The 22,798-nt window shown below is 45.4% G+C and overlaps 1 protein-coding gene and 1 long non-coding RNA gene across 2 annotated transcripts; both read right to left on the bottom strand.

Annotated features, from left to right (window-relative positions):
• Positions 1-579: 579 nt before the first annotated feature.
• LOC121270465 lies at positions 580-2,854 on the bottom strand. The gene is made up of 2 exons (XR_005941549.1): positions 2,706-2,854; positions 580-1,390 (listed from the first exon to the last, which is right to left on the bottom strand). It is a non-coding gene; the product is annotated as an uncharacterized LOC121270465 (long non-coding RNA).
• A 524-nt stretch (positions 2,855-3,378) lies between these two features.
• Positions 3,379-21,844, bottom strand: LOC121270263 (gastrula zinc finger protein XlCGF8.2DB-like; the record flags this gene model as incomplete). Its single annotated transcript, XM_041175583.1, has 2 exons — positions 3,379-3,807; positions 21,066-21,844. A coding segment is annotated over one exon (708 nt), but the record flags the coding sequence as incomplete, so codon positions are not given.
• Positions 21,845-22,798: the final 954 nt, after the last annotated feature.

The following is a 22,798-nucleotide window of genomic DNA, read 5'->3' as shown; positions in this document are numbered from 1 at the left end:
GCTGCCAGACCTGCTGAGTTTTTCCAGGTAATTCTGTTTTTGTTTTGGATTTCCAGCATCCGCAGTTTTTTTGTTTTTAAGTTCTTGTGAAGTGTAGTCGCTGCTGCAATGGAGGAAATGAAGTCGCCAAACTATGCACAACAAGATCCCACTAATAAAAACATGACTTTGACCAGGTAATCTGTTCAGTGATGTTTGTTGAGGGATAAGTATGAAGCAGTGCACCAGGGAGAACTTCCCTGCTCTTTGGAATAACATTATAGGAATTTTTACACCTCTGAGAGGGCAGATGGGGGCCGTAGCTGAAGGTCTCATCTGGAAGATGGGACCTCTGACAGTGCAGTGCTCCCTCAGTATTGCATCAAAATATCAACCTGGATTTTATGCTTATGTTTCTGGATGTGGATTTGAACCCACACTCTCCTGACTCAGAGATAAGAATGCAACCACTAAGCCACATCTAACACCTCATCATTACTCTCTATTTCAGTGCTCATACTTTCAGTTACTCTCATGGACAAGTGTAAGATTTTAGTCCAGGAGCCACAGTTTATCCAAAAAGGGGGTCAAAGGCATAGGCAATTTTAAAGCATTTTATTAAGAAGCAACAGTTTAGACATGATACAACAGTTGAAGAGACAGAAAAGACATATGACCCATAGCAGGTGAGAATGGTTTACAGATCCCGGGTTGGACAAGTGGATGGGGAAAAAGCAGAAGGGATGCTGATCTCTGTGGCTGGAGGTGGCAATCTCCTCGGAATAGTTTACTGGTCCCGGATCAGGGGGATCCTGATTTCCATGGCTGGAGGTGACAGTCGCCTTGGAATGGTTTACTGTTCCCAGAACAGGGGGATACTGATCTCCACGGCTGGAGGTGACAGTCTCCTCGGAATGGTTTACTGGTCTCGGATCAGGGGGATGCTGATCTCCGCGGCTGGAGGTGGCAGTCTCCTCGGATTGGTTTACTGGTCTCGGATCAAGGGGATCCTGACCTCCGTGGCTGGAGGTAGCAGTCTCATTTTTTCTCAGTCTCTTTGACCCAAAATGTTTGGCCAAATGGATCACTTTGAGAAGCTGTTTCTTGTCTGAAGTGATTTCCTTCTCAGAAGCTAATTCTTGTACCTTATTCCTGGGGGTCTTTTGTCAATCACTTATTCAATTGTCCATTAGCAAGGGGCAGATATTCAAGTTAATCGCTCCTGTTTCCATCAGAAATCCATGAAGTCATTTCATGGCTCATCACTTCCGAGGACATCCTGTGTAACCTTTACTCAGACAATTGGTTTACACATAGACTGCGGTGGTTCAAGAAAGTCGCTTACTGCCACCTTCTCAAGGGCAATTAGAGATGGGTAATAAATGCTGGCCCAGCCAGAGACGCCCACATCCTGTGAATGAGTAATGAAAAATAACATGGTTCATGAGAACCCCCACTCCATCTGAGTTTTCACAACTGACCCAGCTATTTCTAAGCTACGAGTTTGTTTTCCTAATTTTTTGATTACATACTGTTGATAACATACTAAAGCCACTAGAATTAGAAGAATCAGCAACACAAAACCCTTGAGCTGCCACCAAGAATACATGTAAAAACTTTCTGAGTAAAATGTGGTAATTATCAACTTTGATTCATCCTCCCCACCCACAGATCATCTCGCACAATTCTAAATTATTGGCATGTCGTAAATGCATATGGTTCAAACAAAAGTTCATGCGTGGACTTTAGAGATTCTCCAGCTCTCTGTTCACTTGCATCCACCTTGTGGATATTTTCTAAATCCAGATTCTATATGCCCCTTCACTTTAATTTTCTCACTCTGATAGACACCAGTGTGATTAATTCTATCTGGACTGTTTTAAAGTCAGTTTATGGAGTTTGTGTCAATATCTTGATGATTTAAATGTTGTCTCATTCTCCTGACCACATTAACCACTTCAATGAGATTCTGTTGTCGACTATTGAGCATGTATGGCACCTGTTGTTCAGTGCAGGCTCCACTTGCTTTTTCCCGTGTTAGTTACTCCATACGTAACAAATCACATCTGCACACTCACACCGGGATCTCATATTGATACAAGTCACTCTAGACTTTTAGATAAAGTTACCAAAGTTCAGGGGTGTGGGGGTGCAGTGGTGTCTCTCTCAAGATCTTTGCTTATCTCCCTCTGCAAGTTGTGATGCCTCAGCTAATGGCCAGATGCAGTTTTCTGAAAAAGCTCAGAGGCAAGAATACAAGAGATTTACTAGTTTCATGTACACTTTCATTAGAATGTACATGGATGCCAGATTTGTTCCTTGATAATTTACTTCCATAATGGAGGTACCACTGTGAAGAATGTGTAAGTTATTGATAATCATCAGAAAGGATTATTCAGCACTTTCTAATTGGAGATGTTAATCAGTGGAGCCTTTCAGACACTGGGTTGTAGATTTTTCACCAAAGATCAATTTAGGATTGAAGTAAAAGTTCATAAAGTTATTGTAAGTGAGTTCCTGAATTAAGAGGAAAAATCTCAAATGGCCCCTTAAAAAAGGACATTGCAGCCCCGAAAATCAATGACAACTTCAAAATATTAAACTCCAGTCAGATATAGGGATTGTTAATATCAGCAGAAACAAACCTAATATTGTCAGACTATCAATGCTGGACGTGATTAACAGCAACAATAAGAGCAGAACCCTGCAGTCATTTATGAACTCACTGGTGCCTCCACTCATTAGCTGCCTCAGTGAACCCTTTTCCACACACTGAGCAAGTGAACGGTCTCTCCCCAGTGTGAATTCTCTGGTGTATCACCAAGTTGGAGGACTTGGTGAATCCCTTCCCACACACAGAGCAGATGAACAGCCTCCCCCCGGTGTGACCTCACTGGTGTTCAATGAGGTTGGATGAAGACCTGAAATTCTTTCCACAGGAAGTGCAGCTGAATGGCCTCTCCCGAGTGTGAACTCCCTGGTGATACTGGAGGCTGGATAACCGAGCAAATTCCTCCCCACACACAGTGCAGGTGGAAGGCTTCTCCCCAGTGTGAACTCGCTGGTGTGCAGTAAGGTTGGCTGAAGATCTGAACCTCTTTCCACAGTAAGTACAGCTGAATGGCTTCTCCTCAGTGTGAATAAGCTGGTGTGACAGCAGATGGGATGAATTTGTGAATCCCTTCCCACACACGGAGCAGGTGAATGGCCTCTCCCTTGTGTGAACTCGTTGGTGTAATGTGAGGCTGGCTAACTGAGTAAATCCCTTCCCGCACACAGAGCAAGTGTACGGCTTCTCCCCAGTGTGAATGTGTTGATGGTTTTTCAGCAGGAATGGGTAATAGAATCCTTTACCACAGTCCTCACATTTCCATGGTTTCTCCATGGTGCTGGCCCCAATGTCGATGGATTTCAAGATGGGATGGATAACTGAATCCTTTCCCACAATCCCCACATTTCCATGGTTTCTCCATAAAGCCGGAGCCCTCTGTCTCACCAAGTTGGATAATCAGTTGAAGCCTTGTGCTCACACAGAACACGTGTACACTTCTCCCCGCTGTGAATGGTGTGATGTTTTTTCAGGCTGTCTAACTGGTTAAAGCTCTTTCAGTTAGTTCACTGGAACACTCAATTGGTGTGTGTCTCTCGATGCTTTTTTCAGTTACACTGATGTTTGAAATCTTTTCCCACAGACAGAATGGAGAAACATTTCTTTTTCCAAATTCAGAGGCCGATGATATTCAGATCCTGGTGAATGGAGTGACTCTGTCAGATCTTGATGTGATGTTTGGTTTGAGTTTCCGGTCTGCAAATCCTCCTTCTAACATCCTGTAAATAGAGTTCCAAAAAAGTCATCACTAAGTTTAGAGTAGAAATTCAGAACAGACAATTTTAGTTTCCATGAAACATATTTCCTCTCCTGTTTCCCCAAAGCTGTAAATCCCCATCCCACACACTCTCCTTTCTCCCTGGGTTGAAATCTGAATGAAGTGTTTGATAATTCTTTCTGTAATCTTTTAACAAATTTGTACAATGTTTGATAATTCACTTCATTCATGACATTAACCTGAATCATCCTGACGACCAGGCAGAATAACAGACATTTACCTTGTGTCCAGCACTGACTGTGTGGAGATTTCTCAGAGGGGCCTCAGTCACCATCACTGAGACTATCTTTATATTCCAGATTGTATTAATTTAATGGATTTGAACCCAAGTACCTAGAACATGACCCTGGGTGTCTGAATTACTGATCCAGTGACATTCCCACTAGGCCACTGTCTCCCCCTGGTCTCTTTGTTTGAGGTTGTTCCCGGAGAGAAGCCGGAAGCGGCGGATAGTGAGAGTGGAGAATGTTCATTGTTTAATATTCGGCTCTGGGGCCGCACTCGGGATTTGTAAACCCCGCCCGGGGTTTATTAACCCGCTCCCGGCAGTGACCTCTCACCGGATAGCTCCCAATGCCCGGCTGATTGACGGCAGAGCCGGACCAGTGGAACGAGAGTGGGCGGGACAGGAGGACACAGCGGGAGCGACCAACCAATCGGAGTGAATGAGAGGCGGAGCCCCATCATTGCAGGAGAAAAACAGAAACAGAAATACCTAGAAAAACTCAGCAGGTCTGGCAGCAGAACACGACCCTTCAAGGGTCATGAGGACTCGAAACGTCAACTCTTTTCTTCCCCGCCGATGCTGCCAGACCTGCTGAGTTTTTCCAGGTAATTCTGTTTTTGTTTCTGTTTTGGATTTCCAGCATCCGCAGTTCTTTTCTTTAATCATTGCCGGAGACACGACTAGAGCATGCGCAGTGCTGGAGCTGGAGATGTGGACCCCACAGTCGGAGAGAAATGTCCTCAGCCAGTAGAGGAATGGCGCTGGCGGCTGGACCAAATCCTTCCGGAGGATTCAGACACCCAATAACCCAATCTTTTATGCTCTCCCCACCCCCACTAGAGCTATACCTTGAGTGCCCTACCATCCATTCTTAATTAGCACATTCGTTTAGATAATATCACCAACTTTAACTTTAACACCTATGTGTTCCATTGTACTATTGTCATTGACATCTTTTGATGATCTGCTTCTATCACTGCTTGTTTGTCCCTACAACCACACCCCCCCTCCACCTCTCTCTCTCTCTCTCTCCGCCCCCCACACACACACCTTAAACCAGCTTATATTTCAACTCTTTCTTGGACTCGAACTCAAGTTCTGTCGAAGGGTCATGAGGACTCGAAACGTCAACTCTTTTCTTCTCCGCCGATGCTGCCAGACCTGCTGAGTTTTTCCAGGTAATTCTGTTTTTGTTTTTGATTTCCAGCATCCGCAGTTTTTTTGTTTTTATCTCTGTGTTGAATTGACTGCCACTGCTCTTCAAGAAATGCCTACCTCCTTGAAGAAGTTCTGTTCCTCTCTGCGACAAGAGTTCCGTATCTCTCTTTTGCCCTGCTCACCTTCCTTGCTTTCCATTTCCCTCCTGGTGTTTGACAAGGTGTTTACTAAAACCCGCTTTCACAGCCTCATCTCCTTTCTCAGTGACTGTCTCCATCTCCGACTTACCCCACGTGGATTTCAACTGAAATTCCACCCCTCATGTTTTGAACCCACCCAGGATTACAGGTATCTCCGGGACATAAAACGTTTCTCGGACTGCTGTTCCCGTCACATTCTGAAATCCACACTCAGTGCCATGCGCCGCCATATGAACACACTCGACCTCTCCCTCCAGCAGCACCGCCGTACCCTTTTTGAAAGCTGCGCGTGACCCCAGTTTCATTTTATCCTTCGGCTCATCCAACGCCTCAACAAGAAACTTTTTCTCTTTCTCTCAAGTGCTAAGGAACGCAAGCTCCAACAACTCATCGACACCAACACCCATCTAGGACCCTCCACCCCTGCCCGTCCCTCCATCCCCACCCCATCTTCCAATCCCAACCCCAGCCGTGTATTCACTATACCCCCTGACCTTCCCCTCTCCGATGCTGAACGTTCAGTGCTCAGCAAAAGACTTAGTTTCATACCCTTACGCCCTCACCTCAATGAATTTCGGGCTCGGCATGATGCTGAACTCTTCTTCCGCCGTCTTTGTCTCCGGGCTCACTTCTTTGGGCAGGAGTCCTCTCCCAGTTCAACGGATCCTTTTACCCATCTCCAATATTCTCCCTCCACCTGGACCCCTCCCTCTGGATTCTTACCTTCTCTTGATCTTTTCATTGAGAACTGTCGGCGCGACATTAGTCGTCTCAATTTCTCTGCTCCTCTCACCCATTCTAACCTGTCTCTCTCTGAACTTACTGCACTCCATTCTCTCAGGTCCAACCCTGACATTGTCAACAAACCCGCTGACAAGGGTGGTGCTGTTGTTGTCTGGCGCACTGACCTCTACCTCGCGGAGGCTGAGCGTCAACTCGCAGACACTTCCTCCTACCTCTCCCTGGACCATGACCCCACCACTGAACATCAAGCCATTGTTTCCAGGACTGTCACTGACCTCATCTCCTCTGGGGATCTCTCTCCCACAGCTTCCAACCTGATAGTCGCCCAACCTCGGATGGCCCACTTCTACCTCCTACCCAAAATCCACAAACAGAACTGCCCCAGTAGACCGATCGTCTCAGCTTGCTCCTGCCCCACAGAACTCATTTCTTGTTATCTTGATTCCCTTCTCTCTCCCCTTGTCCAGTCCCTTCCCACCTACATCCGTGATTCCTCTGACACCTTACGTCACATCAACAATTTCCAGTTCCCTGGCCCCAACCGCTTCCTCTTCACCATGGACGTCCAATCCCTCTACACCTCCATCCCCCACCAGGATGGTTTGAGGGCCCTTAGCTTCTTCCTCGAACAGAGGCCCGAACAATCCCTATCCACCACTACTCTCCTCCATCTGGCTGAACTTGTTCTCACACTGAACAATTTCTCCTTCAACTCCTCTCACTTCCGCCAAATAAAAGGTGTGGCTATGGGTACCCGCATGGGCCCCAGCTATGCCTGGTCTCTTTATGGGGTATGTGGAACATTCCTTGTTCCAGTCCTACTCCGGCCCCCTTCCACAACTCTTTCTCCGGTACATCGATGATTACTTCGGTGCCGCTTCATGCTCTCGTCGGGACTTGGAAAAATGTATTAATTTTGCTTCCAATCTCCACCCCTCCATCATTTTCACGTGGTCCATCTCTGACACTTCCCTTCCCTTCCTTGACCTCTCTGTCTCAATCTCTGGTGATAGACTGTCCACCAATATCCATTACAAACCCACCGACTCCCACAGCTATCTCGACTACAGCTCCTCACACCCTGCTTCCTGTAAGGACTCCATCCCATTCTCTCAGTTCCTTCGCCTCCGTCGCATCTGTTCCGATGATGCTACCTTCAAAAACAGTTCCTCTGACATGTCCTCCTTCTTCCTTAACCGAGGTTTTCCACCCATGGTCGTTGACAGGGCCCTCAACCGTGTCCAGCCCATCTCCTGCGCATCCGCCCTCACGCCTTCTCCTCCCTCCCAGAAACATGATAGGGTCCCCCTTGTCCTCACTTATCACCCCACCAGCCTCCGCATTCAAAGGATCATCCTCTGCCATTTCCGCCAACTCCAGCATGATGCCACCACCAAACACATCTTCCCTTCACCCCCCCTATTGGCATTCCGTTGGGATCGCTCCCTCCGGGACACCCTGGTCCACTCCTCCATCACCCCCTACTCCTCAACCCCCTCCTATGGCACCACTCCATGCCCACGCAAAAGATGCAATACCTGCCCCTTCACTTCCTCTCTCCTCACCGTCCAAGGACCCAAACACTCCTTTCAAGTGAAGCAGCATTTCACTTGCATTTCCCCCAACTTAGTCTACTGCATTCGTTGCTCCCAATGTGGTCTCCTCTACATTGGAGAGACCGAACGTAAACTGGGCGACCGCTTTGCAGAACACCTGTGGTCTGTCCGCAAGAATGACTCAAACCTCCCTGTCGCTTGCCATTTTAACACTCCACCCTGCTCTCTTGCCCACATGTCTGTCCTTGGCTTGCTGCATTGTTCCAGTGAAGCCCAACGCACACTGGAGGAACAACACCTCATCTTCCGACTAGAAACTTTACAGCCATCCAGACTGAATATTGAATTCAACAACTTTAGGTCATGAGCTCCCTCCCCCATCCCCACCCCCTTTCTGTTTCCCCCTTCCTTTTCTCTTTTTTTTCCCAATAAATTATATAGATTTTCCTTTTCCCACCTATTTCCATTAAAAAAAATTATTTATTTATTTATTATATATATTTTTTACATCTTTTATGCTCTCCCCACCCCCACTAGAGCTATACCTTGAGTGCCCTACCATCCATTCTTAATTAGCACATTCGTTTAGATATCACCAACTTTAACTTTAACACCTATGTGTTCTTTTGTATTATTGTTGTTGACATCTTTTGATGATCTGCTTCTATCACTGCTTGTTTGTCCCTACAACCACACCCCCACTCCACCTCTCTCTCTCTCTCTCTCTCCGCCCCCCCACACACACACCTTAAACCAGCTTATATTTCAACTCTTTCTTGGACTCGAACTCAAGTTCTGTCGAAAGGTCATGAGGACTCAAAACGTCAACTCTTGTCTTCTCCGCCGATGCTGCCAGACCTGCTGAGTTTTTCCAGGTAATTCTGTTTTTGTTTTTGTTTTGGATTTCCAGCATCCGCAGTTTTTTTGTTTTTAACCCAATAATAAGCTACCGGACCTGCATTTGCACCGAGGGGAGGATTCAGAAACACCCGGTGGAGGCCGCAAACCCCCAATAAGATAAAAGCAAAAAAACTGCCGATGCTGGAAATCCAAACCAAAAACAAAAATACCCGGAAAAACTCAGCAGGTCTGGCAGCATCTGCGGAGAGGAGCACAGTTAATGTTTCGAGTCCGAATGACCCTTCAACAGAACCCCTAATAAGATCCTGCAGATCCCAGGATCACAGCTCACGGGGAATTTTCTCCCTCCCTCTGGGTTCAGTTCAGCAACCCCAGGGGATCAGACCGATTCCCCGTTGCTGCCCGGGGGGTTGGGGGAGAGAGAGGGATTCCCCCTAGAAGGATAGGGGTGCAGGGTGCAGAGGGGAGTCCCCTGGGGGGACAAAGAAGATTCCTACTCCTGGGGACACACAGAGGGACAAGGGGGGATTCTGATTCACTGCTGGCTTCCTGTATCCATCTTATAGGTTTTGCCATATTCCCTGTGTCACTCTCACTCTCCTTTCCACACTCACTCTGTCTGTTTTTACCGAGCATTGCTCTGTTCTGCAGCCTTAACATTTCCCTTGCTGCTTTTGAATTTGCCCTTTCCTGAATCCTCCCATTCCCCACCCCAAGGCATCCCAGCAACAGCTTTTTAAGCAGCTTCACCCAGTCCCAGGCTGCAGCTGATGTTTGCAGTCTAGTCTAGGGGACATGTACTTATTCAGTGTGACAGGTTGCAGCCCCTGTATAGTTACCTAAAGGGGCTGCTGCACAACATTTGGTTACATTTCAACCATTTGATTACAAACCTTTCGCTGCCCAGTGTGGCAGGGACTGAGTAACTCAGGGTTCTTCTCCTGAATCTCTTCTTGGGCCTGGTTAAAACAGCAATTTGTGGATGCAGTGTAGTTGCAGCCCTTTCGGGGGCTGGTGGTGATCACAGAAGCTGCTGAACTCTCTTCCATTGCCTTGTCCATGTCTGGATGGCCCTGGAGAAAGAGCTTTTGCTGGGAGTTTGTTGGTGATTTTGGGCTCTTTCAATTTGATTGGACAACGTGTTTTGGGGAAACCAGAGAAGAGAGAATGTTTCATAGAAACTAGAATTGTCTGTTCTGAATTTCTAACCTGGCCTAAGTGATACTGATACTGTCAACTCCTTTTACAGGGGATTAGAAGAAAATTGATTGCAGATGTGAAACTCAGACGCAGCATCACATTAAAATCTGACAGTCAGTCAATTCATCAGGACTTGAATATCATCGGCCTTTGAATATGGAAGGAGAAATGTTCTGTCCACTGAAGTGATTTGAAAAAAAAGTGTGACTGGAAAAGCAAAGAGACACACACCAGAGTGAAGAGTGTTCCAGTGAACTGACTGTGGAAAGAGCTTTAACCAGTTACACAGCGTGAAAAAACATCACACCAGTCACAGTGGGGAGAAACCGTACAGGTGTGTGTGGACGAGGCTTCAACTGATCATCCAACCTGGAGACACACAAGGACACCTGCACCATGGAGAAACCATGGAAATTTGGGGACTGTGGGAAGGGATTCAGATCCCCATCTGTGCTGGAAATTCATCGACGCAGTCACACTGGGGAGAGGCCGTTCACCTGCTCCAAGTGTGGGAAGGGCTTCACTCAGTCATCTAGCTTACCTAAACACCAGAGAACTCACACTGGGAAAAGACCGTTCATCTGCTCTGATTGTGGGAAAGGTTTCACTCAACAAACCCACCTCACTACGAACCAACATGTTCACTCTGACAAAGGGTCTTTTAAATGTTCTGACTGTGAGAACAGTTTAAAAGCCAAAAGAATCTGACACACCAACGAGTTCACACTGGGGAGAGGCCATGTACCTGTGCTATGTGCAGGAAGGGATTCACAGAGTTATCCAGCCTTCAGTTACATCAGTGAGTTCACAATGGGGAGAAACCATTCAGCTGCTCTGAATGTGGGAAGGGATTCACTCAGCTCACCCACCTCACTTCACACCAACGTTGAATATGACACGAGATCTTTTATATGTTCCAACTGTGAGAAGAGCTTTAAAGCAAAATGGATCTTCTGACTCACCAGCGCACTCACACTGGGGAAAGGCCGTTCACCTGCTCCATGTGTGGGAAGGGATTCACTCAGCATTCCCTCCGGTTGAAACACCAGCAAGTTCACACCAGGGAGAGACTGTTCACCTGCTCCGTGTGTGGGAAGGGATTCTCTCATTCATCCACCCTGCAGACACAACAGCAAGTTCACAAGTTGCAGGGGTTGGATTCTGCTGTTACTGCTGCTGTTAATCACAACCAGGATTGAACCACATTCATCCTGACAGTTGGAGTTTGTTTCAGTTAATGTTAATAATCTCTGTGACTGGGCTGGAGTTTAATATTCTGCACTTAGGTTAAATAAATCAGCTTTGTGTCAAACACACAGTGTTTGAGTCCTTGATTTCTCTAAGAGGAAACTGATTGATGTCCTCTTATTGACTGTTCCATTTTTGGGCCTTTTCTCCTTTGTTAATGGAGACTTGTATATATATAACGCCTTTCACAACTTCAGGATGGCCCAAAGTGCTTTACAGCCAATGAAGTTCTTTTGAAGTCTAGTCACTGTTGTGATGTAGGAAATGCAGTCACCAAATTGTACACAGCAAGATCCCACAAATAGAAATGTGATTGTGACCAGATAATCTGTTCAGTGATACTTGTTGAGAACATAAGGAATAGGAGCAGGAACAGGCCATTCAGCCCTTCTGTCGTTCAATGAGATCATGACTGGTCTTTTACTTCAACACTGTCTTCCTGCACTAATCTCGTATCCCTTGATGTTTTTAAGATGTAGAAATCGATCAATCTCAGTCTTGAACATACTCAATGACAATGCCTCCATAGCCCTTTGGGGCAGTGAATTCCAAAGATTCACCACCCTCTGAGTGAAGAAATTGCCCCTCACCTCAATCTAAAATGACCTGCCCTTTACTCATGAGACTGTGTCCCCTGGTTCTAGAACCCCAACCAGGGGAAATATCCTTCCCTGTTGACCCCTGCAAGAATTTTGTACATTTGAAGAGATCACCTCTCGTTCTCCTAAACTCCAGAGAATAAAGGCCTTTAATCTTTCCTCACAGAACAATCCCTCCATCCCAGGAATTTATTTGGTGAACCTCCACTGCACTTTGTCTATGGCAAATGTACCTTTCCTTAACAAAAACAAAACAGAAATACCTGGAAAAACTCAGCAGGTCTGGCAGCTTCGGTGGAGAAGAGCACAGTTGACATTTCAAGTCCTCATGACCCTTCAGCAGAACTAAGTAAAAATAGGAAAGGGGTGAAATATAAGCTGGTTTAAAGGGGGGGGGGGGGGGGGGGGGGGGGGGGGATGTTGGGACAAGAAGAGCTAGGTAAGGAGCCAGTGATAGGTGGAGATAATCAAAAGATGTCACAGACAAAAGGACAAAGAGGTGTTGAGGAGACCAGCACAGAATACTCCAGGTGTGGTCTTACCAAGGTTCTGTATAATTGCAGTAAGACACTTGATTCCTGTACTCAAACCGTCTTGTAATAAAGGCCAATATATCATTTGCCTTCTTGCTGTATCTACATGTTAGCGTTTAGTGACTCATGAACAAAGACACCAAAGTCCCTTTGAAGTTTAACATTTCCCAACCTCTCACCATTTAAGAAATACTCTATTTCTGTTTTTCCTATCATCTGCCAATTTTATGCCCATTCACTTAGCTTCTCCAAAGCCTTTTGAAGCGTCTTTGCATTGTCCTCACAACTCACACTTCCAACTAGTTCTTATGTCAAAAACTAAATAATAAGCAAAACATCGAGGATAACTCTCCTTCCCTTTGGAATAACATCCTGGGAACTTTTACACCAACTGAGAGGGCAGATGGGGCCATAGTTGAAGGTCTCATCTGGAAGCAGGGACCTCCGACAGTGCAGTGCTCCCTCTGTACTGCATCAGAATATCAACCTGGATTTTATGCTCATGTTTCTGGATGTGGATTTGAACCCACAACCTCCTGACTCAGAGATAAGGATGCAAACACTCAGCCACAACTAACACTTCATGATTTCTCTAGATTATTCACTTCTCATGCGTTAAGTTACTCTCATGGACAAGTGTAAGATTTTAGTCTGGGAGTCACAGATTCCCCAAAAAGGGGGTCTAGGCGTAGGTGATTTTAAAGCATTTTATTAGGAATCAATAGTTTAATTATGATACATCAGTTAAATAGGCAGAAAAGACATACAACCGGTAACAGGTGAGAATAGTTTACTGGTCCCAGATTGGACAAATGGATGGGGAGAAGCAGGGATGGATGCTGATCTCAGTGGTTGGAGGTGGCAATCTCCTCGGAATGGTTTACTGGTCCCAGATCAGGGGGATGCTGATCTCCATGGCTGGAGGTGACAGTCTCCTCGGAATGGTTTACTGGTCCCAGGTCAGGGGGATGCTGATCTCCGTGGCTGGAGGTGGCGGTCTCCTCGGAATGGTTTACTGGTCCCAGGTCAGGGGGATGCTAATCTCCGTGGCTGGAGGTGGCAGCCTCCTCGGAATGGTTTACTGGTCCCGGATCAGGGGGATGCTAATCTCCGTACTGGAGGTGACAGTCTCCTCGGAATGGTTTACTGGTTCTGGATCAGGGGGATGCTGATCTCCGCGGCTGGAGGTGGCAGCCTCCTTGGAATGGTTTACTTGTCCCAGATCAGGAGGATGCTGATCTCCGCGGCTGGAGGTGGCAGTCTCCTCGGAATGGTTTACTGGTCCTGGATCAGGGGATGCTGATCTCCGTGGCTAGAGGTGGCAGTCTCCTCGGAATGGTTTACTGGTCCCGGATCAGGGGGATGCTGATCTCCGTGGCTGAAGGTGGCAGTCTCCTCGGAATGGTTTACTGGCCCCGGATCAGGGGGATGCTGATCATTGTGCCTGGAGGTGACAGTTTCTTCCTTTCTTAGTTTCTTTGAGTAAAAGTGTTTGGCTGAAGGCAGCATGAATCATTTTGAAATGCTCCTTCTTGTCTGAAGTGATTTCCCGCTTGAAAGGCTGTTTATATATTTTATTTCAGGGGGTCTTCTGTCAATCACTTATTCAATTGTCAAGGGACTTATTTTCAAGTTAATATTCCATTGGAAATCCTTGAAGTCATTGAGTGTCTCATCACTTTCTCAGGCATCCTGTTAACCTTTACTCAGACAGTTGGTTGACACATTGGTCATGAGTTCCCCTCTTCCACCACCACCACACACCACCACCAAACCCCCCCCACCCCCCACCCCCCTCCACTGACCCTATCAAGTTTGTCTTGTTTCATGGTCTGTACTGGAGACATGTCCTTGGCAGAGATAACAGGCCTACACTGTCCTGTGTTTGTCAATCTAGGAAGCTTTCTTCATAAGAGAGAGAGAGAGCTATTCCTACAATCAATAAACTTATTTAAAAATTACATGGTTATTGGACCATGATTTCTTCCAGATCTCCCCACCTTGGGAAGGGTGACTTCTCACAAACTGATTTCTGACTAACCCAGCTATTTCGAAGCTATGAGTGTGTTTTTGTAATTTCATGATTACATACCATCGGTAACATACTAAAGCTACTAGAATTATCAGAATCAGCAACACAAACCCTTGAGCTGCCACCAAGAATAAATGTAAAAACTTTTCCAGTAAAATGTGATAACTATCAACTTCAATTTGTCCTCTATAGATCATGTCACACAATTCTAAATCATTGGCATATTGTAAATACATATGGTTCAAACAAAGGTTCATGCATCAAAAGTTCATGAATCTTTAAAGATTCTCCAGCTCTCTGTCCAGCTTGTGAATAGTTTCTAAATCCAGATTCTATATCCCTCTTCACTTTAATTTTACTCCCTCTGATAGAAACCAGTGTGATTAATTCCATCCTCATTGTCTTAATGTCAGTTTCTCTCCAGAGTTTGTGTCAATGTCCTGATGATTTAAAATGTTAACTTAGTCTATGATCACATTAATCACATCATGTTGTTCTATTGTTGAGTAGCTGAGCAGGTCTGACCTGGTCTTCAGTGCAGTTTCACCATGCGTTCTTGCATTTTAGTTGCTCCATATGTAACAAATCACATCTGCACACTCACACTGGTATCTCAAAATCATGCCCCCTGTGCCATCTGATACAAGTCATTCTTGGACTTTCAGGTAATCTTACCAAAGGCCCAAGGGGTGGTCTGTCTGAAGATCTTTGCTTATCTTCACCTGCATGGTGCAATGTCTCAGATAGTGACCAGATTATCAAATTCAGTTTTCTTAGGAAGTTCAGAGGCAAGCAGGTAAACATCTCCAAGAGAAAGCTATCTATTTACCAGTCTCATCTACACTTTCCTGACTTTCACTAGAATATACCTGGATAGAAGATTAAGGTGATCGAGGTGTGCAAGATTATGAGGGGCATGGACAGGGTGGATAGAGAGCAGCTGTTCCCCTTAGTTGAAGGGTCAGTTACGAGGGGACATAAGTTCAAGGTGAGGGGCAGGAGGTTTAGGGGGGATGTGAGGAAAAGCTTTTCTACCCAGAGGGCAGTGATGGTCTGGAATGCACTGCCTGGGAGGATGGTGGAGGCGGGTTGCCTCACATCCTTTAAAAAGTACCTGGATGAGCACTTGGCACATCATAACATTTAAGTCTATGGGCCAAGTGCTGGTAAATGGGATTAGATAGGTAGGTCAGGTGTTTCTCATGTGTCAGTGCAGACTCGACAGGCTGAAGGGCCTCTTCTGCACTGTGTGATTCTGTGATTAATCTATTGAACTATACCTAGGGTGAATTGTTCCATTTCCCATTTGATGGGGTGATTTTTTTCTTTTATTTTAAGTGGGCCATCCCATTTATTACCATTCTATCTCATTCAGGAGCCCTGGAGTAACTTCACTGTCCAAATCAGTATTCTCATAATCTGGCATTTTTACCACAGAGAGAGAAGTGCTTGCAGCTAATTTTGAGGCGACTTCGATGTCTCCCCTTCTCTATCACTGCATCTTGGTGGACAACAAATGGGATAAAGCCAAATCCTTAAAAGGCAAAGTCTTTATTTCAATTTGTAACCGCGTTGATAGTTGAAAGGGCCAATAGTTGAAGTCACTGGGTGTCTGGAGCTGCTAGTCCAGCTACCTGATTCACTGCAGCAACCAGCCAAACTCTGTTCCTAAATCACATGGCCTCTATCACTGCCTCTCGCCACTGCTCGACAGGGTCAGGACTCAGCAGGAGGAGAGGGAAAGCAGGGCTCACTGTTACTGCCAGCCTCCACACTACACCGATTGTAACCATCACAGACATAGTGGTGGCTCAGGCTGTTACTATTAAAACAGTGAACTGGAGCATCCCTTCCTGGCACCAAGTTCCTGGATGGTCCAGGTTTCTGGTTGGTTGACGGGCCTTCGCTGGTCCTACCTTAACCTTCCTGGGTGCTTGGTCCATGGATCAGCTCCAAGATTATATGGGAATGGAGGAGCAACTCATCCCAGGGCGTTGTTTGAGTGTTATAAACACTCAATGCATTATGGACTAACAGCTGGAGCCCTTTCTGAAGAGGTTGTTGAAGCTCAGGGAATCAAAATGGTGATCCTGACCCTCCCTAGTGCACTGGTAACAGTCATGGAGCCTCTCTGTGAATACACTCAGGATTTCAGTGGGGGCTTGTTTGATGTTAACTGGAACCTGGTGAAAGTCAATATTCCCTTCGCCCAGGACCTCCTTAGGTCAGTCTCTACCTCCCCGAGTGAGCCTTTGGTCAAAATGTCTCTGTCCATTTCTCATCTTAACTCTCGGGAACTTACAGCTAGGAGAATCTGTTTAAGGTCATCCTTCTCTAACTCCGCATGGGAAGTTTTAAAGATTTCTCATTATGGCGTGAGGAGGGTGTCAGTGTTCATATCACCCCCTGCCACCCCCAACTCCTCTTTCAGAGTTCTAACCTGACCAGGGGAAAGGGGTCTGCGAGTTGTCAAGGTGATGACTTCTTCCCTGACCCCAGTGGACGAGGATGGCTCTTCACCATTCCCCACTCCCCGTTCTATCGGGGTCTTAGCCTGTGCTGTGGCCCTGGCTCAAGTGATCACACAAACACAACACCCCACCACACACACACACACACACACACACACACACACACACACACACACACACAAACACAACACCACACACACACACACACACACACACACACACACACACACACACACACACACACACACACACACACACACACACACACAGGCACAGGCATTTCCTCATTGCATAGGAGAGGGGGAACTGCTTTCAACTATGTTATCCCAAAAAGAGCCAGGGTCACCTGCTCTGGTTTCGGAGACAGTAGCCACGAGTGCTGCTGCTGCTGATTGGTACCTGAAGCAGTCAGATTTTAACTAAACCCAAGGTATGATCTGCTTTGGGGGAGGTGACAGATTGTTACTGAACTAATCCCCTCAAATCCCCCTTGAATCTTCCAACTGCACACTCAGTTGGGTATATTCTGCCTGTAACTCAATATTTTTCCAGTGTCTGCTCTAGTTATTTTTTCTTATATAACATTCCATCGTGTGCTTCCTGTTCCCAGCATAACTGATTGTGCCAGACAGCAATGCTCTCTTACTAACCATCACTTTCCTTTTGCAACTTATTGACAAGATCCCTTCACTCCTGTACTTTTTATTCAGTTGTAAGACACACGAGTGTACCGTGGGGCAAACTGATTCTGGGTCTTCTGCAACTTAATGTTGCCTTTTTTGAACCTCTTCAGACAGCCTATTGAGATATATTCGTAAGCCCTGTCACACTCAAGACCAAAGAGCTGAACTCCAGAGGTGAGGTGAGAGTGATTGCTCTTGACATCAAGGCTGCATTTGACAGTGTGGCACCAAGGAGCCCAGCAAAACTGAAATCAATGGGAATCGGGGGAAAACTCTCCACTGGTTGGAGTCATACCTAGCACAAAGGAGGATGGTTGTGGTTGTTGGAGGTCAATCATCTCAGTTCCAGGACATCACTGCAGGAGTTCCTCAAGGTAGTGTCCTCAGCCCAGCCATCTTCAGCCGCTTCATCAATGACCTTCCTTCCATCTTAAGGTCAAATGTGGGATGATCGCTGATGATTGCACAATGTTCAGCACCATTTGCGACTCCTCAGATACTGAAGCAGTCCATGTTCAAATGCAGCAAGACACAGACAATATCCAGGTTTGGGCTGACAAGTGGCAAGTAACATTTGCGCTATACAAGTGTCAAGCAATGACTATCTCCAACAGGAGATAATCTAACCATCGCTCTTTGGCATTCATTGGCATTACCATCACAGAATCCCCCACGATCAACATCCTTGGGGTTAGCATTGACCAGAAACAACTGGACTAGCCATATAAATACTATGGTTACATGAGCAATTCAGAGGCTTGGAATCATGCAGCAAGTAACTCACCTCCTAACTCCCCAAAGCCTGTCCACCATCTACAAGGAACAAGTCAGGAGTATGATGGAATACTCTCCAATTGCGTGGATGAATGCAGCTCCCACAACACTCAAGAAGTGTGACACCATCCAGGAAAAAGTAGCCTTCATGATTGGCACCACATCCACAAACATTCACTCCCTCCACCACCGTTGCACAGTAGCAGCAATGTGTACCATCTGCAAGCTGCACTGCAGGAACTCACCAAGCCTCCTTAGACAGCATCTTTCAACCCCACGACCACTACCATATAGGACAAGGGAAGCAGACACATGGGAACATCACCTCCTGGAAACTCCCTCCAAGCCGCTCATCAGCTCGACTTGGAAATATATCACCGTCCCTTCACTGTTCCTGGGTCAAAACCTGGAACTCCCTCCCTAAGAGCACTGTGGGTGTACTTACACCACATGGACTGCAGCAGTTCAAGAAGGTGGCTCACCACCACCTTCTCAGGGACATTTAGGAATACGCAATAAATGCCAGCGACACCCACTTCCCACAAATGGATAAAAAAACAATCACTTCTACAATTCCTAGGATATCTCTCACCCCCAGCATATCTTTTCCCTGTCGGACCATCTATCAATCATTTCAGGAATATGCCAATATCAATGGATGCTCCTGGCTTCACTGAAGAAAATCCCTATCCATATTTAACTAAGGCATTCGCTTCTCAGGCCTGTAATCTCAATGACTGTGACCCCTCTCTTAACACCATTTTGGAAGATTTATGTCCGGGAGTTACAGATTACCCAAAAACAGGGTCAAGCTCATAAGTGACTTTAAAGTAGTTTCTTGGGAAGCTTAGGTCAATAAGCTAAATAGACAGGAAAAGCATTCAACTTGTGACAGGTGAGAAGGGTTTACTGGTCCCAGAGGACAAATGAACAGATGACACAGTGAGTACTGGTCTCCGTGGTTGGTGGCGGCAGTCTCCTTTGAACAGTTAACTGGTGTGAGCCAAAGTGGGGTGCTGGGAGTGTGGAAGTTGTGCTGAAGACAGTACGCATCACTTTGAAATCTAAATGCTCTCGAGAGCCTGTTTTAAACTTCACACAGTAGTATGATCCAGTTAGGGACAGTGAACATTCTAAAAGAAATCAAATACCTTGTTTTAATCAATGGAACTATGCCGCAAGTTTTCTCTATTTTTTAAACAAAACCAACTTTATTGTATGTAAAAGAATTTTAAAAACAAGCATTATTAACATAATAATATGGTTTATAACTATGTATGTAATGCACTCAGGTTTACTTCTTACTCCAAGAATTCTCTTTTAAGACACATCAATATTAAAGTTATTTACTTCTGTCAGGACCATCCATAAACATACCACAATTCTCTGGCAAATGCTCTTCAACTCCAGCTATTCTCAGAGGTAAAACTTTCATTTAGCATTTCTTCACTACAGATGCCTAAGTCCCTTGACCTGATCAAGTTTCAATAGTTCCAAGCTAATCTGTTTATTGTTTTCTTTACCACAAGACTCTGTGAGGATCACTGTAGATTCTCCCACTAGCTTCAAACCAGGAAATCTTCCAGCTTCTGATCCCTCCACAAAATTCAAACTGAGATTAAGTCTTGCTTGCATTCCACACGATGAATGATGAAGTTAGTTTTTAAACTCTGTTTACAGCAAAGGCCTATCTAACTCATTTCTTTTGGCTATCTTCTCTCGATGCGCTGCAAAGCATGAGGTCCAAACTGCAATTAACTTTGCAAACGCACAGATAAATTGAAACCAGAGAATCACCCTAAGTTCCCCCAACTCCATGACAACATAGCCTTTTCTGGGATGTCCTGAAACCAATCTTTATGTTAATTATCCCTCATATACAATCTCTTCTTTGATCTGATGAAGTAAATGGATTTTACAATTGTCCAGGATTTACTGACTGCTTTTAAACTAATTTAGCTCTAACTCCTAAAACAAAAACATCTCAATGGACTGCCCTTGTTCTTGCAAGGATTGCTGACATCATGTCTCCAGTTCTTTAGCTAAGTAAGCCCACCTGCTACTTTATGATCTCACCTTCCAGCTGGTAACCTCTTAAGTCAACATTGCCCCAATTTTTTAATTTAGTAATAGACTCCAAGCTTGTTTGAATTCAATTTATCCTATTTTTTACAGTTAAGACTTTAATTCTCAAAACCAAAAACTATACTCTAAAACACATGAACCATGAACTCGATATCCGCTACAACAGGCAGTTCAAGTATGGGCCATGAGATCCAATCGTATCAGGGTTAGAAGTATCTTTTTAAGGGCCTGTCCTTGGCAGAGATAACAGGCCTGTCCTGTGTTTGTCATCCAGTAAGCTGCTATGGAAGCTTTCTTCATAAGAGAGAGTGAGCAATTTCTACAGTATTCCATAAATTTAAGATTTTATACATTTATTAGATGGCAATTTCTTACAGTCCAGTACTTGGATTGGACTTGTCTCCATTCCCATGCTGAGGGGATTTCTGTGCCAGGCGGGAGGGGTAACATTTGGAGACTTTCGATTATCCACCAATTCCCATTCCCCTTCTTTTTGATGGATAATGGAGGTGCTACTGTGTGCAATGTGCAAGTCAGTAAGAATTATCAGCAAGGATTAATCAGCACTTTCTAATTGGAGATGTTAATCAGTGGAACCTCTGAGGCATTGAATTGTACAGTTCGTACCAAAGATCACTTTAGGATTGAAGTAAAAATTCATGATCTTATTCTAAACTAATTTCTGGTGAGAGTTCCTGAATTAAGGGGGAAGATCACAGACAGCAGTTCTTAAAAGTATCCTGCAGCCCCGAGAACACAATCAGCTATAGGTCCAGAATATTAAACTCCAGCCCAGTAACAGGGATTATTAACATCAGCAGAAACAAACCTGATATTGTCAGACTATCAATCCTGGATGCGATTATCAGCTGCAATAATAGTAGAATCCAACCCCTGCAGTCACTTGTGTCCTCGCTGGTGTTTCAGCAGTTGGGATGAATCAATGTATCCCTTCCCACATTCGGAGCAGGTAAATGGTCTCTCTCCAGTATGAACTCGTTCATGTCTCAGTAGTTGGCATGAATCAGTGAATCCCTTCCCACACATGGAGCAGGTGAACGGCCTCTCCCCAGTGTGAACTCGCTGGTGCACAATGAGACTGCCTGAATGCCTGAAGCTCTTTCCACAGTCAGTGCAACTGAATGGTTTCTCTCCAGTATGAACTCGTTGATGTTTCAGCAGGGTGGATGAAAGCCTAAAGCTCATTCCACAAGAAGTGCAGCTGAACGGTTTCACCTCAGTGTGAATTCGCTGATGTGACACGAGGTTAGATGAATTGATGAATCCCTTCCCACACACGGAGCATGTGAATGGCCTTTCCCCGGTGTGAACTCGCCGATGTAATGCTAGATTGTATGACTGAATGAATCCTTTCCCACACACTGAACAGGTGAATGGCCTCTCCCCAGTGTGAACTCGCTGGTGTAATGCTAGGTTGGATGACTGAGTGAATTCCTTCCCACACACGGAGCAGGTGAACGGTCTCTCCCCAGTGTGGATGCGTCGATGAGTTTCCAGCTTGGATGGGCAAGTGAATGCCTTTCCACAGTCCCCACATTTCCACGGTTTCTCCGTGGTGTCGGTATCCTCGTGTCTTTCCAGGTTGGACAATCAATGGAAGCCTCGTCCACACACAGAACACGTGTATGATTTCTCCTCGGAGTGAATGTTGTGATGTCTTTCAGGCTATGGAACTGGATAAGGTTCTTTCCACAGTCAGTGCACTGGAACACTCTCACTCGGGTGTGTGAGTCTCGGTGCTTTTCCAGTCACACTAATGTTTGAAATCTTTACCCACAGAAAAAAGACAAAAATTTCTCCTTCCACAGTTGACAGCCGATGATATTCAATTCCTAATGAATCAAATGACTCCGTCAGGTCTTGGATGTGATGTTTGCTTTGAGTTTCCCGTCTGCAAAGCCTCTCCTAATATCCTGTAAAAGGGGTTTACAAAAGTCATCACTGTAAGTCCAGGACAAAAACTCAGAACAGACAATTCTAATTTCTATGGAACATTGTGCTTCTCATGTTCTCCAAAAGCCACAGATCTCCATCCCACACAATCTCCCTCCTCCCTGTGCTGAAATCCGAATAAAGTGTAGGATAATCCTTTCCATATCCTTTCAACAAATTTGTACAACTAGAATAACAATATTTTTGATGATTCACTTCATTCATGACTTGTGACAAAACATTAATCTGAAAAACCCTGACCGACCAAACAGAATAGCAGACGTTAACCTTGTGTCCAGATCTCAGCGCGGAGATTTTATGAGCAATTTTCCAAACTTCCCAGGGTTTCCTTCCTTCTTTCTCTCCCTCTCTAACTAAGTTAAACCGGGTATCAGTCTCAAGGCCTATTCTGGTTCCTGATTCTCTTCCTACTGACTAATTAACGCCAGTTAAATATTAAGAAGACTGAAGCCACTGTTTTTGGTCCCTGCTCCAATTTCCATTTCCCAATGACCAACTCCATCCCTCTCCTTGGCAATACTCTGAGATTAAGCCAGTCTGTTTACAACCTTGGTATCACATTTGATCCTGAGATGAGTTTCTGACCTC

Source organism: Carcharodon carcharias, chromosome 27, assembly GCF_017639515.1.
Source record: "Carcharodon carcharias isolate sCarCar2 chromosome 27, sCarCar2.pri, whole genome shotgun sequence".
Taxonomy (NCBI): domain Eukaryota; kingdom Metazoa; phylum Chordata; class Chondrichthyes; order Lamniformes; family Lamnidae; genus Carcharodon; species Carcharodon carcharias.
Note: the sequence above shows the minus strand (reverse complement) of the source record. Positions and strands in the feature narration are given on the sequence as shown.